The sequence below is a fragment of the Lolium perenne genome, chromosome 2 (assembly GCF_019359855.2).
Source record: "Lolium perenne isolate Kyuss_39 chromosome 2, Kyuss_2.0, whole genome shotgun sequence".
Lineage (NCBI taxonomy): Eukaryota > Viridiplantae > Streptophyta > Magnoliopsida > Poales > Poaceae > Lolium > Lolium perenne.
The window spans coordinates 164,776,918-164,793,314 of record NC_067245.2 but is presented as its reverse complement, the minus strand read 5'-3'; the positions used below and the strand labels follow the sequence as shown (position 1 = coordinate 164,793,314).

The 16,397-nt window shown below is 44.7% G+C and overlaps 2 protein-coding genes across 2 annotated transcripts; one reads left to right on the top strand and one right to left on the bottom strand.

The window, feature by feature from the left end:
- Window positions 1–8,486: 8,486 nt before the first annotated feature.
- On the top strand, window positions 8,487–10,334 carry LOC127333855 (peroxidase 2). Its single transcript, XM_051360291.2, has 2 exons — window positions 8,487–8,810; window positions 9,322–10,334. The coding sequence occupies exons 1-2, from the start codon at window positions 8,589–8,591 to the stop codon at window positions 10,138–10,140; spliced, it is 1,041 nt and encodes a 346-aa protein (XP_051216251.1). The 5' UTR covers window positions 8,487–8,588; the 3' UTR covers window positions 10,141–10,334.
- A 3,197-nt stretch (window positions 10,335–13,531) lies between these two features.
- Window positions 13,532–14,080, bottom strand: LOC139835650 (uncharacterized). The gene has a single exon (XM_071825508.1). The coding sequence runs from the start codon at window positions 14,078–14,080 to the stop codon at window positions 13,532–13,534; it is 549 nt and encodes a 182-aa protein (XP_071681609.1).
- Between the last annotated feature and the right edge of the window lie 2,317 nt (window positions 14,081–16,397).

Sequence of the window (16,397 nt, the reverse complement as noted above, 5' to 3'; positions counted from 1 at the left end):
TATTTTATTCTTGTTAAGAATAATTTTTCATTCACAAATCCAATTTTTAATGGATTTTTAGAGTTGTATTTTATTTACTAAAAATTGGTGAAATTCTGGCCTTTTTCTAAATTGTGAAAAATCCAAAATACCCCTGGCCCCTGTTGGGCCAGCCCACTAACTAAAGCCCATGGGACAGCCCACTAAGGCGTGTCCCATAACGGGTTGGTGGCGCCGAAGCGGCCCACCTCACTCACTCACTCGTCTCTCTCACTCGTTCACCCTAACCCTAACCTCTGGCGACACGCGAGGCGATGGCGTCGCCGCCATGGCCGCCGCCATGCTCCGACCATCTCCTTGCTTCCCTGACCTCGCCACCTACCTGATCTGGACCGCCGCGAGACGATCTATCGATCTGTCCGCGTGGTTTCTCCGATTACTTCCTCTCCTGGCGAATCGCCTCCTCTCTGGATCTCGTGGAGAATCGCCTCGGGCGATTGGTGGTCTCCGACAAGCTCTCGTCCTCGCCGTCGACGTGTGCACCTCCGAGATCGACCTGGCACGGGTGCTGCTCGCAGTACCTGTGCCGTCGTCTCCGGTGCTGTGCTACTGGTGGTGGTGCTTGTGTTCGTCGGCGTAACGCCGGCGACTTCCCTGGCTTTGCAGCTGCTATGGCCACGCGAGCACTGCCTCGCCATGCCATAGCCTCTGCCACCAGGCGTGTGTAAGTTTCTCTGCTCCTTCTCCTTCTCCTCTCCATGCCTATGCGCCTCCCAATCTTCTGTGCTTCTTCTCCTCTTGCTCTACGGCTTGCTGATGATCCTGTGATCATGCAGAGCCTTGCTACTGCTGCTTAAGCTACCTGTGCTTCCATTTTCTGCAAGCTCTGGCCAACTCACCAATCTCTGGTACTGGCCAGTGTGTGTTGCTTGCTGTGCATGCCATGTGTTGCTTGCTTACTGCTCCTCTCATGCTATGATCTTGCTATGCCATGCTGTACTTGCTTATGAGCTTGCTATGCCATGCTATTCATGCTTATGAGCTTGCTTGTGCTTACTGGCATATTATACTTGCTTGTCTAGGTGTACTGCTATGCATCTGTTACACTTGTGAATGCCAGTGATGCCTGTGAGGTGCTTTTGTGCCTCCTGTGTAATCCAATGATCCATTGGATCAACCATTTCTTGTTGGATAGCTTATCTGTGTGGCTTGACTTGATTCAATTGATCCATTTGATCAATTAAATGTCAGTGGCTTGGTTGCTGATTAATTTCTGTGGCTAAGTAAATTATTTGCTTACTGATGCTGCTGCTCAAGCATGATTATGTTACTGTATGTGTGTGCTGCTCATCTTCCTAGCTCACTGGACTTGATCCAGTGGCTATGATGCAGTGACAAGTGTTGTGTTGCCTCACAGTGTGCTACTGTCAATATATAGCATGAATCTGTTATGTATTCTTGCTTGAATAAATTAATTAATGATGAACTTCTTTATGCAGTGATGATTAAATTACTTGCTTGTGTATGAATTTGCTGTTCATGATTATTTGACAAGCAAATGAATCTGAATCCATCTCTGGATAATGATGCTTTGTATTTGGCTTTGCTTTGAATGGTGCTAAGTGTGATGTGACCTCAGTAGCCTTGCTACTGACTGGTTGCTCACATGGTTGGCTGGATTTTGTTGGCTACTCATCTTTGCTTGCATATTTGGGGATCATACTAAATATGAATGCCAATATGCTTGCCTGTGAAGAAATCTAGGGTTTACTGATGGTTATATGCTTAGGATTTTCTGTGTAGTCTTTATTAGCTGCTAATCATTGCAATACATCTACTGGTGCTATCTGTGCATGAGATCTTGCTAGTGTGTGCATCTGTGCATGATTGCTAGCTTCTGTGCACAAGATCTGTATCTGGATGATTTCTGTTTTAGTGGCTTCTAGACTGGCAGTAATCCTTGGTGAAAACCAAGTGATGATTTACCCTTTTGAGCATCTGCTCAATCCCATGACTGTGTCATGCATGATTTATGGATTAGATCCATTGGATCTTCTCTAGGAACTAGGTATACCTTGTTCCAGCTCCTAGAGTGAGATTTTGTGTTGATGCAGACTTGTGGTTTGTGTCACAGCCCTTCACCTCCAGATCTTGGTTGATCTTCTCAGGTCACCATGATTTCTGGTGGTTGAGTGGTTGTGTGTGTTGGTTCTGTTCTTGAGCAAGAACTGGATGAACTATGTTGTGCTACCTTCACCTTACCTTGTGAATCCTTATCTGGTCGACTGGTTACTGTTTCTAGGGTTTGTGCCCCTTTTATGAACTCTACTTCTGTTCTTGCCATGACACACAAGCCTGGCTTGCTTTGGTGACTAAGCTTGTGCATTGCCTTGCTGTGGCTTGCCCAGCACACATGAGCTGTGTGCTCTCATATGCTGAAACTTGAGCCCTCTGGTGGTGCTCAGGTTTGGTCTGCTTGCTCTTATCTTGTGATGTCCAGGGTTTTGGACAAGCACAGGTGTGTAGGACAGTGTGCTTCTGTCCAAACTGAATTCTGTCAAACCTTCACTCTGTCCAAACTGAATTTCTTCCTAACACTTAACATTCTGGCTAGTACTTGCTATTCTGTTTTGCAGGTTTTGAAGATGAATATGACCATGAAGATATTCTTCAAGTCATTTAGTCTAGGTTTTAGTTTAGGACAATATTGTAATCTTCCATTTTCATTTCTGTTTATTGTTCATCAATTCTTGTATCAAGAATATTGTAAAGACAATGTAATCTGTGTTGGTTATCAATAAAGCTCAAGTTTTGCTTATGAGCTTTTGATTTATGTAATGTTTATATTCTTGATTAAATATTGTATTTAATATTTAATTTGAAATTCAAAGTCATTTGAATTCATAAGTTGTATTTGAATTGTGAATTGAATTTCCATAGTGCTTATTGCTTATTGTTCAATGTATTATAACTTGTCAAATGAAATCATTCCCCAAATCAACAAGATACAAAAGAGATCATGTCGAAATTTTCCTAACTCACATTGCCTAACCCTAAGTGCAAAATGAGAGAGAATCTCGATCCCTCTTAGGTTTAGTTGCAATAAGGCGCGAAAATTTCCTCCGTTTTGCGATGAAATGCACATCCCATTTCTAAATCTACCCTTCGTTGTTCCTATATATGTTCTGGGTTATTACAAGGTACACATCTATAGTATTTGATTGATCTGTTCTATTTAATCACACCTGAACAGGAACAGTAGAAACAGTAGTTGCAAGGTAGTGTGACTTCTTTTTTCGGGCCAGAACAGGAACGATACTCTTCGTCATGTCATGTTTCTTCCTGCCTAATTAAGTACTCCTTTTTATATTATTGAGAAAGATTAAAAAGTGGAAAGCTATAAGAAAACATCTCAAATAGCACAACATTGTTTAACTGTATTTCCCCAAAGGGTTGAGACACGTATATCTTCAGAAATTAAGGGATTAGAAATTACGGAGAATAAAGTAGTAAGCAGGAAATGGTGCTTGATCGTACTTACCACATAGTAGGTTGAGAATACATGCATCACATAAACCCACGAGGCCACGAGCTCGGGCGCGTGTTGTACCGAATGGTCAGAAACGTTGTTTAACTGAATTACCTGCTCGTGGTGACTGGTTATAAACATCCAAGCACCAGAATCACAGGTATGCTTTGGGCACATGTGGCATCAACATTGAAAATAAAAGAAAAACACATTTGTACGAATCAAATATTTACATGGAGTTTAAACATCATTAGAAAGCACATCGCGCACACACACCATGATGGCATGGTGAAACTGAAATTTGGAAGAAGAGGAACTTGACTTGATGGGCGAAGAGTGAACCAAGCCTTTGTTCTGACCAAGTGTACTTCACCTGATTGCTACTAGAAAAAGGAAACGCTGGTTGCGAGTCTCTTGGCGGCGGCAGGGATCCGATGGGTCAGCATAGCTGGCGATGGTGACGTGGATAGAGACGGACTCTCAAACGCAGGGGCAGCGCTGCAGCCTGGCTTGCGGGTGAGCACGGGGATTTAAGGTCTCTCGGGGAATGCGAGGAATTTATTCGGACATGGATAGTGGGGAGAATAAAATTAGTGCGAGGGGAACGTTGCGATCTAACTGAAGCTAACCATTAAAGAGGATTGATGGGTTTGAGTGATCGGTTAAGAGGTGGAAAAACTGAATGTGTGGAGGGACTGCATCGGTGCCAAATCTGGTATTTTGGGGTGACGTGGTTGCATAGAATTGCAGGAAAATCTACTAGTGGAGGCTAGCTATTTAGAGATAGAAGATTTCAGGGTTTGGTGTATTTGACCTATTTGTGTGGTAACTTGTGCAACTTTGTAAGTTAATATTTTAATAAGAATTTTTCGAAATAGCCACTGATCTATTGGTAATTTTTTATAGTAGTACAAAGAACATAAAAGACAATAAAATTATCGTTTACAATACTAATTGTACAGTTATGTATTGAATTAATAAATATTTACCAGAATTGCCGTAAAAAATATGTGGAACATACACATTGCAAAAATAGCAGGTCCGCCAGTGAAATGAACGATGAGTCCTTACACCCTCGGTGAAGAAAAGGCCGACATCATGTGTGAGCCCATGGGTTCGTTCCGTTCTCTACGGTCGAAGTGCAGATCACATCACCAGCTAGTAGGGTTGTAAAAGCGAGGCCCCGCATATTCCTTAAATGGCAATGCCTAGTTCAAACTACTAGAGGCCTTAGATCCTAACTAGGGATGACAATGGGTACCCATGACCCGCGTTCCCGCCGGGTAAAAATCCAATAAAAGTATGAGTATCGGACAAAATATTACCCATAGATTTGTAAATAGTGAAATATAATATCCATCGGGTAGTACGAGTTACACCTGGGCATTTCTCGGGCCGGGTCAGGTTTCGGGCCAGGCCCGAAAAAGTTCGAACCTAAATTCCCAGGCCTGAGCCCAACCCGAGCCCGACCTCCGGGCTTATAAACTAGGACCAAAAAGACAAAAGCCCATCCCGACCGAACTAAGTCTGAATCATGTTTTCTGCAAGCCCGAGCATGGCCTGGCCCGACGTTCGGGCTCCAATATCAGGCCCGAACCCGGCGCGACATGCAAGCCCGACACGAGATTTTTGGGCTAGGTTGGGTCGGACCGTCCGGAACGGTTTGCCCATGCCCAGCTATAGTATGGGTATGGGATCGTAGAACCCATACCCGTGTATCCATTTACCCAACTAAATTTAATAAGTGGGTCGTTGTAATATTCCAAACTACTCAATTTTTCCTCCAATCACGGTTTCAACGTTGCTAGGCTGAACCTCATAATTTTCCGGTCTCACAACCTCTATTTCGGATTACTTCATCTCCTATCATAGTTTTTGACCAATTTGATGTGTTGTAAGTGCAGGTATTATTTCTACCCGCGGGTTCCTATTTACCCTGCTGGGTGATGGGTATGCGAAAAATTTATACCCGTTAACAGATACGAGTACAAGTACGGGTACGGGTAACGGGTATGTTTGAATGTGACATGTACGGGCATGGATAGCTCTACATGTACCCTTACCCTGCCTGCGGGTGCCATTCCTAATTTCTCTAGATAATTTGCACTAATAGTTTCAGAACGCACCACTGGCAGCCCTACCTACCAGCCAGTGATAATTCCTAATCGACATGATAGTCCGCTTCAGTTTTTCATTGTTGCTTGTAAGCAATAATCTTGCCCTAATATAATAGAGAGTAGTAATAAGATTAGCACGTGTGTTTCAAAGTTAGGGAGGTGTCATAGTCCAATTAGGTGAAGGTTTCGTGGATGGCTTCCGTGGTGCTTCACGGGTCTCTTCCCCCTCTCCTCGGGCGGCCTCACCGGCCGGAGTGGAAGGGGCAGGGGAGTCCGGCCTTCCTTTGTGCATAAGAGTAGAAGTAGGATGTTTACCCATGTAGAGGTTGGCGCTATGCCATTGGAGTGGAGCGGAGTGCTCGATCTGTTCGGCATGATCTTGTGCGGATTAGGATTCCTCTTCGTCGTTCTTCTACTCCAGAGGACGGAGGTGAAAGCGAGGAAGCGGAGCAAAGTATCCTTCAATAAATCCGAGGCTCGTGTCGATCTCTCCAGGTGCATCCAAGGTATTGTTAAGCTCTTTCTGGCCGGCCGCGGTGGCGAGGGAAAGATGCGGAGCAGTGCATCGCCGTGTGCATCTGGAAGATGGCGGGGAAGATCTTTGCTGCAGATCGGAGAGAATCACGCGGTGGCCACGTTCACCACCGTGACCTGTGACCAAAGAGGCGGCCTCTCCAAGCGCCGATATGGCGTTTCTTCTACCTCCAGTGTGAAAGCCCTCTTTGCAGCTTCTCGCCGCCAAGTTGTTCGTCCCTGGCGGTGTCAAGACGGCCGACGATGGAGGCTTGCATCTGGTGGAGAGGATCTTGGTGTTGATTGTTTTCTCTTCATTTCTTTCAGGGCCTTTAGTCCAATTTATTGGATTGCGTTGTATTTTTTCTTTTATTTCAAGGTCCAATATGTAAAATGTACTCACCGATGTTATATTATTTGCAGCTTCGGGGCCCTTCGAGGCCCTCCCCTGTTTAAGAAAAAAGATGGAGTCAGTTTAGAGTCTGTATCTAGCTAGGAAACTTTGCACGAGTCGATTAGTTTCGTATGGATGGTTCGTGTATATATGTCTGGTTAAAATAGCGGGATATAGATGATAGCCGCGACAATTTTTGAAGGTATAAAATGCTATAGTCGGCTATAGCGCAACTAAAGATATATAGCCGATTTGGTAATGAAGAAAAATAATAATATTTAGGCATGATATAATCGTATATGTATCAATAATTCACATATACATAATGTCATAACATCTCCACACAAGAGATACACATAATCAAGACATAGTTCATAGATAGTTAAATAAATAGTTTTGTTCAAATATTACAACATTGTTAAATAGTTCAAGAAATACTGCTTGGGTCGCTCACAGCGAGGATAGATCAGGCAGAGATTGAGCAACTCGCCTCCTCCGTGTTCAGCAGCACCGTGAAGAGCTTGGGCACCTCCATCACCGAGGGTGTCCAGGGTCAGCAACGAAGAAGGTCAGGTTCAGTAACGAGGACGCGCCGCTATGATCGCCTATCCTGCCTAGTTTGGGAGATAAGAGACAGGGATATTTTGTGGCTAGGGTTAGCCTCGTGGGGATTTTGCCAAAGAAATGGGCTGCGGTGCTGAAACTTTTGGTCCAAAATGATGGGCCGGTTGAGCGGGAAGTTGGCTTCCATGGGGCTAAATTGCCTTTGACAAGCTATTAGCGGCTATTTTCATTTTAGCCTTTGAAGCTGTACCTGTAGCCACAGACCTCGCGTAAGACTGTAGCGCACCGAGCTATACAGCATGCTATTTTAACCAATGGTATATATACACGACCAGGTTGGGTGAGCATGCAACAAGATTGAGAAAACAAATAAAGAGAGGAAAATTATAGGGTGCAACTCACACCCTTAGACTGGTCATAGTGCATAGTATCATATACTAATATCATGCATGTGATACTATCTCTATAGTGGGTGGTATTATAGAGTAGTATCATAAACTTCCAAATTTAATGTTTTGTAGAATCTCAATGTAAATCTACGTACAAGATTTATTTTCCATTTATTTTTCTCCTAACATGCGCTATGATACAGTATCCGCATATGTTACTCTAATCCTATCTCTCCTCCTTAATTAGATGCCACATCATCATTTTTGTGGGTCTAAAATGCATGATACTACCTATGATACTACCACTATGACCAGCCTTAGCGATAAATTTTATGGTTTGCATGTGTACTTTTATGTGATTATTCTGTAGCCGAATCCCAACATTGCCCCCTGGCCTCAGAGACGAAGAGAGGGCGGCTCGTTCACTTGTAGCGGGGCGTCAGAGAACGGGCTGGTGCTGGTTGTTTCCTACTTTCGTTTGGTCGTTGGTTCGTCGAAGTGGTTGTTTCGTCCAAGAATCTCCGCCGCAGCATTGAGCATTGCGGTTTCCGGCGTGTGGCTGCCTCGCTGCGAGCTGTTGCTTGTGACATGCATGCTGAGTGATCGGCGACTAACTTGCACATTTGTTTACGGGCATCACTGCTGTATCCCGCTGTCCTTGAAACAGCAGCTTAATTATCGGCACGATCGCTTAGAGGTTGCAGCAGAAAGGAAGGTAAGAAGGCGAGGTTCATAATTGGATTGCTCTAGACAACCATAATTTGCCGGCTGTTAGACATAATTTCCGTACTATAATAATATCAACGTTCGACCAGAATCAGCAATAATAGCATGTACACAGAACACTGGGTCATGTTCGCTAAGTCGCTCCCCTGTTCTCGTTGGGATCTCATTATCGGATGAGCAGCAGATCATGAACCGTTCCTTCGAATAAAAATACAAATCATGAACCGTTAAAACACCGACAGAATATCGGCGCTATATAACCCCTCTAAGCTTCAGCACAACATCACAGCATCCCAAAGCAGCAAAACCAATTAAGGCAAGCTAGCTAGCTTGTCTCTACGACTAGCTGCAGGTTATCTCCTCGCTGCCCGCGAGACATGAAGCTCTCGGTGATTATCCTGTGTGCCCTGGTTGCCGTCCAGGCCGCGCTGCTTGCAGCGCCATCGGCAGAGGCTAGCGGGCTGAAGGTCGGCTACTACAACAGGAAATGTAAGGGCGTGGAGGCCGTCGTCAAAGGCCACATCATCCGGGCTATGAAGAAGAACCCCCGTGTCGGCGCCGCTCTTGTCCGGCTCGTATTCCATGACTGCTTCGTTAGGGTATGTCTATTGATATTTTTTCTCTTGTGCTTTTTTTGCTGGAGTATTTGTTCCCCATATTCATTATTACATGTTTCAAAATGAACCGACAGAGTTCCTAGCATTTGGTAAAAGTCATGAATTCTGTCACGTTTGTGGACAAGATTCAAGAACTTGAGAGAGATGATTGAATGCATATGCTTTGATGCATTTTCAGACCCCGAAGCCAAAGCTTTAACTTGCATGTTCTTTTATGCAGTTCAGATCAGGACCCAAAGTTTTCATTCTCTAGGAAAGTGTTCACAGTGAAGCTTTTCATTTAGACATTCGATCTCACGATCTGTCGTCATGGAGAAACGAAACCCAATGCACCTTTTGATTTCACTGTTAGATAAAAATATGGGGTCCTATAAATGGACGAGACGCCCACACAATTGTGGAAAAACTAATTGCAAAATGTAGAGTTCCATACGTGGTCCGGCGTCGAGCTAATGATAACATAATAATGACATGAAGTTGACTATCCATGCAGGGGTGCGATGGCTCCGTCCTCCTTGACAAGTCCGCCCAAAACCTTCACCCGGAGAAGGAGGCGCCGGCGAACATCGGGCTCGCCGCCTTCGACATCCTTGAGATGATCAAGGCCGACATCGAGAAGAAGTGCCCCGGCGTGGTATCCTGCTCCGACATACTTGTCTACGCTGCCCGTGACGCCACCAAAATCCTCAGCAAGGGCCACATCAACTACGATGTCCCCGCCGGCCGTCTCGATGGCATGGTCTCCTCGGCCTCTGAGGCCCAAGCGGAGCTCCCGGACTCCACTTTCACCGCCCAGCAGCTTATCGACAACTTCGCTCGCAAGAACTTCGACGTCGAGGAGCTCGTCATCCTCTCCGGCGCTCACTCCATCGGCATGGCACACTGCTCGTCCTTCAAAGGCCGTCTCACTGCGCCTGCAGACCAGATCACCCCGGCCTACCGCAACCTGCTCAATGACAAGTGCGGCCAGAGAAGCAACCCGCTCGTGGTGAACAACGTCCGCGACGAGGACTACAACACCGTCTCCAAGTACATGCCAGGGTTCAAGAGCCGGGTGCGCAAGATCAGGGACCTGTTCGACAACTCCTACTACCACAACAACCTCGCTAGGATCGTCAGCTTCAACTCCGACTGGGTGCTGATGACGCACAAGGAGGCCCGGGGCCACGTCCATGAGTACGCTGACAATGCCACGCTCTGGAACGACGACTTCGGCGAATCCATGATCAAGCTCAGCAAGCTGTCCATGCCGGCCGGGAGCAAGGGCGGGATCAGGAAGAAGTGTAGCATCGTCAGCCACCCCCTGCACTAAATCGTACATGAATTCATGGAGATCCAATGAAGAATCATTTGGCGTGTGTGTGTGTGTGACCGGTGGAGTTCAGTAATCTTGTGGTTTTGTTGTTCAATCCATTCTTTTGATTAACTTTTTTTGTGTTTTCCAGATCTCTTGATCTGTTATATATTTCTCAACATATCACTACAATAAAGCCATGCTATATCTTATGGGTGTGACTCATTCCGGTCTTAATTCTCGGTAAAGTGATGCCATCAAAATTGGGAAATACACGGAGTTTATTTCCCAACATGGGTGGCTGCATAATCGGAGGATTGAAGCCAACGGAGCGTCATAGTAGTTGGCCTTTTTTTTATATCACTCTATGTATCTTTTCGTCGATGATTTGTGGACCTTTTAAACGGCTGTGTGCATCCTAGTTATGCAGAGGCTGGGTGTATTACTTAAAACCTTATAAGTAATAAAGCGCCCCTTATCGAAAAAATCAAAATTGGTCTTGATTCTCCACACATTGTAGAGACAACCAAGAACAGAGAAAAACAGTGCATCGGTAGATAACCTGCAATAGAGAAAATTTTCTACATTAAAAACCATATTATTATTTCTAAATAGGTAAAGCGATCAAACATCGATAAGCCTTCCTGCCATAATAAGAATTCTAAACCTATGATCTACACCATGTAGCCAGCTGCCAAATGGCTAGATGGTAGTCTCCGGCTCTCCGCTCAACGCCCTGCAGTTTGATTTCAAGGATGCTCTTCCTTGCTGTTCCAGGTCTGACGAACGGTGTAGAACGGTACTGCCTACACAGATATCCCTCCGGTGAGTCCCATTGCTCGGGCAAAATGGCAGCATTGAGATGGTTATTCTATGAATTTGATGTTGTTTAGGTTCGTTACTTAATTTAATCACAAAATTGGCACCACACCAAACTTTCTGGTGGATATCAGTTAGCATACCCTCAACCCTCTGAAGCAAAACGCAGTACAAGAGTATGATCAGTGGCCTCTATCACCTATGCTGTTTTGCTATGCAGCTCCAGAACATCTAGGTATGTTTGCTGGAGCTGGCTACATCATCGCTTGCTTTCATCGGTTCTAGAAGGAAGAAAAACATCACCTGCTCCGGCATTGTCGTCGTGTTCATGCTCTACTTAGGGGTCAACACTTCGTGCAAAAGTTGCAAGTGAAAACTTACACATGTGTGGGATAGAGTCAGTACTGACCCTACTCTGCTTTTTGCGCTCTGATCGAAGTAAATTTCAACGGTATTTGCTGGTGACATGGTGAATAAAAGAAAACTAAGTTTATATAAGTTAAGGCAAGGACAATAATTCGCAAAATAAATTGCTCTGGCCGAAGTAAACTGCTTAACTGCCGCGGTGTTTGCCAGCGACATGGTGCAGATCAGAAAATTAAGTTTATATAATTTAAGGCTAGGACAACAATTTTCAAAATCAATTTGACAATAAGTTAGAAGGCTTAAACACTACATTGAATTTTAAAGATCCATACATGTGGTGATATTCTGATAGGGTTTCAAGGTTTGGTTATATTTTGTGGACGAGCAAAAAAAAAAGCTGATTTTCCACAGTTTCATAATGTAACAAAGGGCCAACGCCTTATCGATCAGGAAGGTCTCGCGACACGCATAAGTAGGCCAAGATGAAAAGTGAAGGAGGTGCGGCTACCTGCATAAGCGGACCGAGAAAGTGGAGGAGGCACAGGATGAAATACTTGATCATGAGTGTTTAACAAAAATAAACTCGGAATGAGTGGATGGCATGTGTTATTTCTGGAATTCTAATTAGGTCAAGATATGTCTACAACCTTTATGCTGGAAGTTTACAAGATTAATTTTCTAGGTCTATAATTGTTTGGCCGTAACAACGTACGGACAATTTTGCTAGTTCTTAACCTAAAGATTATAGATCCCTAGACCTCCTAGATATTTGGGTATGTAAACCATACTCCATTTAGCCAACAAATACTTCTTGTTCTCACTATCTTCTTTTCAAAAGAATCTTGCTCAAAAATAACCCAACCGATGTAATACTGCTTTGGCTAACAACAACAACAACAATAGCAACAACAAAGACTTTATTCCCAAACAAGTTGGGGTAGGCTAGAGGTGAAACCCATAAGACCTCGTAACCAACTCATGGTTCTGGCACATGGATAGCAAGCTTCCACGCGGCTTTTTCCATGGCTAGTTCTTTGGTGATACTTCAGTCCTCCAGATCTCTCTCTACTGACTCCTCCCATATCAAGTATGGTCTACCCCCTCCTCTCTTGACATTGTCAACACGCTTTAGCCGTCCACTATGCACCGGAGCTTCTGAAGGCCTGCGCTGAATATGCCCAAACCATGTTAGACGATATTGAACAAGCTTCTCTGCAATCGGTGCTACCCTAACTCTATCTCGTATATCATCATTCCGGACTCGATCCTTCCTCATGTGGCCACACATCCATCTTAACATGCGCATCTCCGCCACACCTAACTATTGAACATGCCGCTTTTTAGTCGGCCAACACTTAGCGTCATACAACATTGCAAGTCGAACCACCGTCCTATAGAACTTCCCTTTTAGCTTTTGAGGCACTCGCTTATCACAAAGAATGCCAGAAGCTTGGCGCCACTTCATCCATCCGGCTTTGATCCGGTGGTTCACATCTTAATCAATATCCCCATTCTTGTGCATGATTGACCCTAAATATCGAAAGGTATCCTTCTGAGGCACCACCTGCCCATCCAGGCTAACCTCCTCCTCCTCTTGCCTAGTAGTACTAAAACCTCACATCATGTACTCAGTTTTAGTTCTACTAAGTCTAAAACCTTTCGATTCCAAGGTTTATCTCCATAGTTCTAACTTCCTATTGGCCCTCGTTCGACTATCATCGATTAGGACCACATCATCCACAAAGAGCATACACTGTGGGATATCTCCTTGTATATCCCTTGTGACCTCATCCATCACCAAATCAAATAGATAAGGGCTCAAAGATGACCCCTGGTGTATAACTATTTTAATCAGGAAGTTATCAGTATCTCCATCTCTTGTTCGAACACTTGTCATAGCATTATCGTACATGTCCTTGAAGAGGGTAATGTACTTTGCTGGGACTTTGTGTTTCTCCAAGTCCCACCACATGACGTGTCGCGGTATCTTATCGTATGCTTTCTCCAAGTCAATGAACACCATATGCAGGTCCTTATTTTGCTCCTTGTATCTCTCCATGAGTTGTCGTACCAAGAAGATGGCTTCCATGGTCGACCTCCCAGGCATGAAACCAAACTGATGTTTGGTCATGCTTGTCATTCGTCTTAAACGGTGCTCAATGACTCTCTCCCATAGCTTCATTGTCTGGCTCATAAGCTTAATTCCACGGTAGTTAGTATAACTCTAAACATCCCCCTTGTTCTTGAAGATTGGTACTAATATACTGCGTCTCCATTCTTCTGGCATCTTGTTTGCCCGAAAAATGGAGTTGAAGAGCTTAGTTAGCCATACTATCGCTATGTCTCTGAGGCCTCTCCACACCTCAATGGGGATACAATCAGGGCCCATTGCCTTGCCTCCCTTCATCCTTTTCAACGCCTCCTTGACCTCAGACTCCTGGATTCGCCGCACAAAATCCCGACTGGTATCATCAAAGGAGTTGTCCAGTTCAATGGTGCAGCTCTCTGTCTCCCCATTGAATAGCCCGTCGAAGTACTCCCACCATTTATGCTTAATCTCCTTCTCCTTCACCAGGAGTTGGTCAGCTCCGTCCGTGATGCATTTGACTTGGTCAACATCCCCCATCTTCCTCTCTCGGATCTTGGCCATCCTATAGATGTCCTTTTTGCCTTCCTTCGTGCCGAACCGCTGGTAGAGGTCCTCATACGCCTGACCCCTTGCTTCACTCACAACTCGCTTTGCAGCCTTCTTTCCCATCTTGTACTTCTCCATGTTGTCTGCACTCCTATCCAGGTACATGCATCTGAAACAATTCTTCTTCTCCTTAGTAGCCTTCTGGACATTAGTGTTCCACCACCAGGTATCCCTAACTTCTCTTCTGCTTCCCCTGGACACTCCAAACTCCTCTGAGGCCAGCTTAGAATACAGGTCGCCATCTTCATCCACATATTGTCCGTATCACCTCCTTCCTCCCAAGGGCCTTCCTTAATGACCCTCTCCTTGAACGTCTGTGCTACCTCCCCCTTGAGCTTCCACCACTTCGTTCTAGCGACTTTCGCACGCTTATCCCGCTGGACACGAAATCGAAAGCGGAAGTCAGCCACCACAAGCTTATGCTGATGGATAACACTCTCTCCAGGTATCACCTTACAATCTAGGCACGCACTCCTGCCTTCTCTCCTTGAGAGTATGAAGTCAATCTGGCTACTGTCGTGGCCACTACTAAAAGTCACTAGATGTGATTCTCTCTTTTTAAAGAGGGTGTTAGCTATGATTATGTCGTACGCTAAAGCAAAGCTTAGGACATCTTCCACTTCTTGATTCCTGATACCATAGCTAAAGCTCCTATGCACCCCTTCAAAACCTATGTTAGATGTACCCATGTGGCCATTAATGTCTCCTACTATGAAGAGCTTTTCGCCACTAGGTACACCCCTAACCAAGTCCTCTAGGCTTTCTCGGAACTCCCTTTTGGTGTTCTCGTTGTGGCCTATTTGCGGGACATAAGCGCTAATAACATTGAGAACTAAGTCCCCAACTACCAGCTTGACCAGGATAATCCGGTCCCCACATCTCTTGACGTCTACCACTCCAGATTTGAGGCTCTTGTTGATCAAGATGCATACTCCATTTCTGTTTGGAGTCGTTCCTATATACCACAGCTTGAAGCCGGTATCCTCTACTTTCTTCGCCTTTTGTCCCCTCCACTTGGTCTCCTGGACGCAAAGGATATCAACACCTCTCCTCACTGCGGTATCAACTAGCTCCTGAAGCTTACCTGTCAGGGACCCTACGTTCCAGCTACCTACACGAAACCTTCTAGGCTCGGCTAGCTTCCTTACCCTTCGCACTCGTCGAGTCAAATGCGAACACCCTTGCTCATTTTCCACTACACCCGGGCGCCGATGTAGCGCGCCACTAAGGATGCGACGACCCGATCCTTGCTCACTTGCCACCGTATCCAGATCAAGAGACGGTGCGCCACCTATGGGGTGACGACCCGGCCCTTGCCCATTTGACACCACACTCGGATTCCGATATGGCGCGTCGTAAGAGGGTTACGCCCCAATGAAAATCTTTTGGGTTTCATCTCCATAAAAGTGTCTGGGTTTTTTACGTTGGCTCGCCAAGCCTATCACAACCCTCCGCCTTTACCCGGGCTTGGGACCGGCTATGTTGGGACAACATAGGCGGAGTGACTGCTTTGGATAGTTGGAAGAAAAAAATACAATGCCATATTACTTAGTACCAAATTAATGAGAACTAACCTTATGCCAAGGGAAAGTAATTTTCCTTGGAAACTTCTTAATCCCTTTTGTAACCTTTCATCGGCGTGTTTCCATTCAACATTAGTAATTCTCTAGTAGTGTATCGAATATCTAAATAGCTAAACCAAATTGTTCGGCATATTTTGACTACTAAAAGTTTCTCAAAAGTTGATAATATCAATTCCAGATTTCTTACCTATTCGAGATCATGCTCGATTAAACTTATCATCAGTGGTAGTGAGGTAGAAAGTCCATTAAACTTATGATGGAGCAGGATGAGCACCATGTTTTACTTAATTCCTTGCGTGCACCATGGGTTTGGGTACGTGGAAGGAAACCTAGATGTCCAATGATGGATTTGGGCTATATGGATTTAGAGACGTAATGCTCATATAGATGTTCTCCAATTAAATATATTTATTTCTCCTTTGATTATTCATATTTACACTCACAAAAAAGATTACTTATATCTATGAAATTTGTTACATGAATCTATGAAACCCGGTCCAATTGTAGCATCTTGTCAATCTAGGCAACAACTGTGACTGACAAGCACATGAGAAGAGTTGCAGAGGCAAGATTGGTATCATGTACTCATCCTTTTCATATTAGTTGTCATAGATTTAGTATAAAATTATACTACACCAGCGACAAATAATATGAATAGAGGGAGTATTTATTTTAAGTCACTAGACCGAGGACGGGTCTATCATCTCTTACGACTGGTTAGTACCTTGATTATGTAAATACACACAAGGAAGCTATCTTGGTCTCAACAAACCCGTTAAGTTGAAAGCACAACATACTATCTTCAAGAAAGT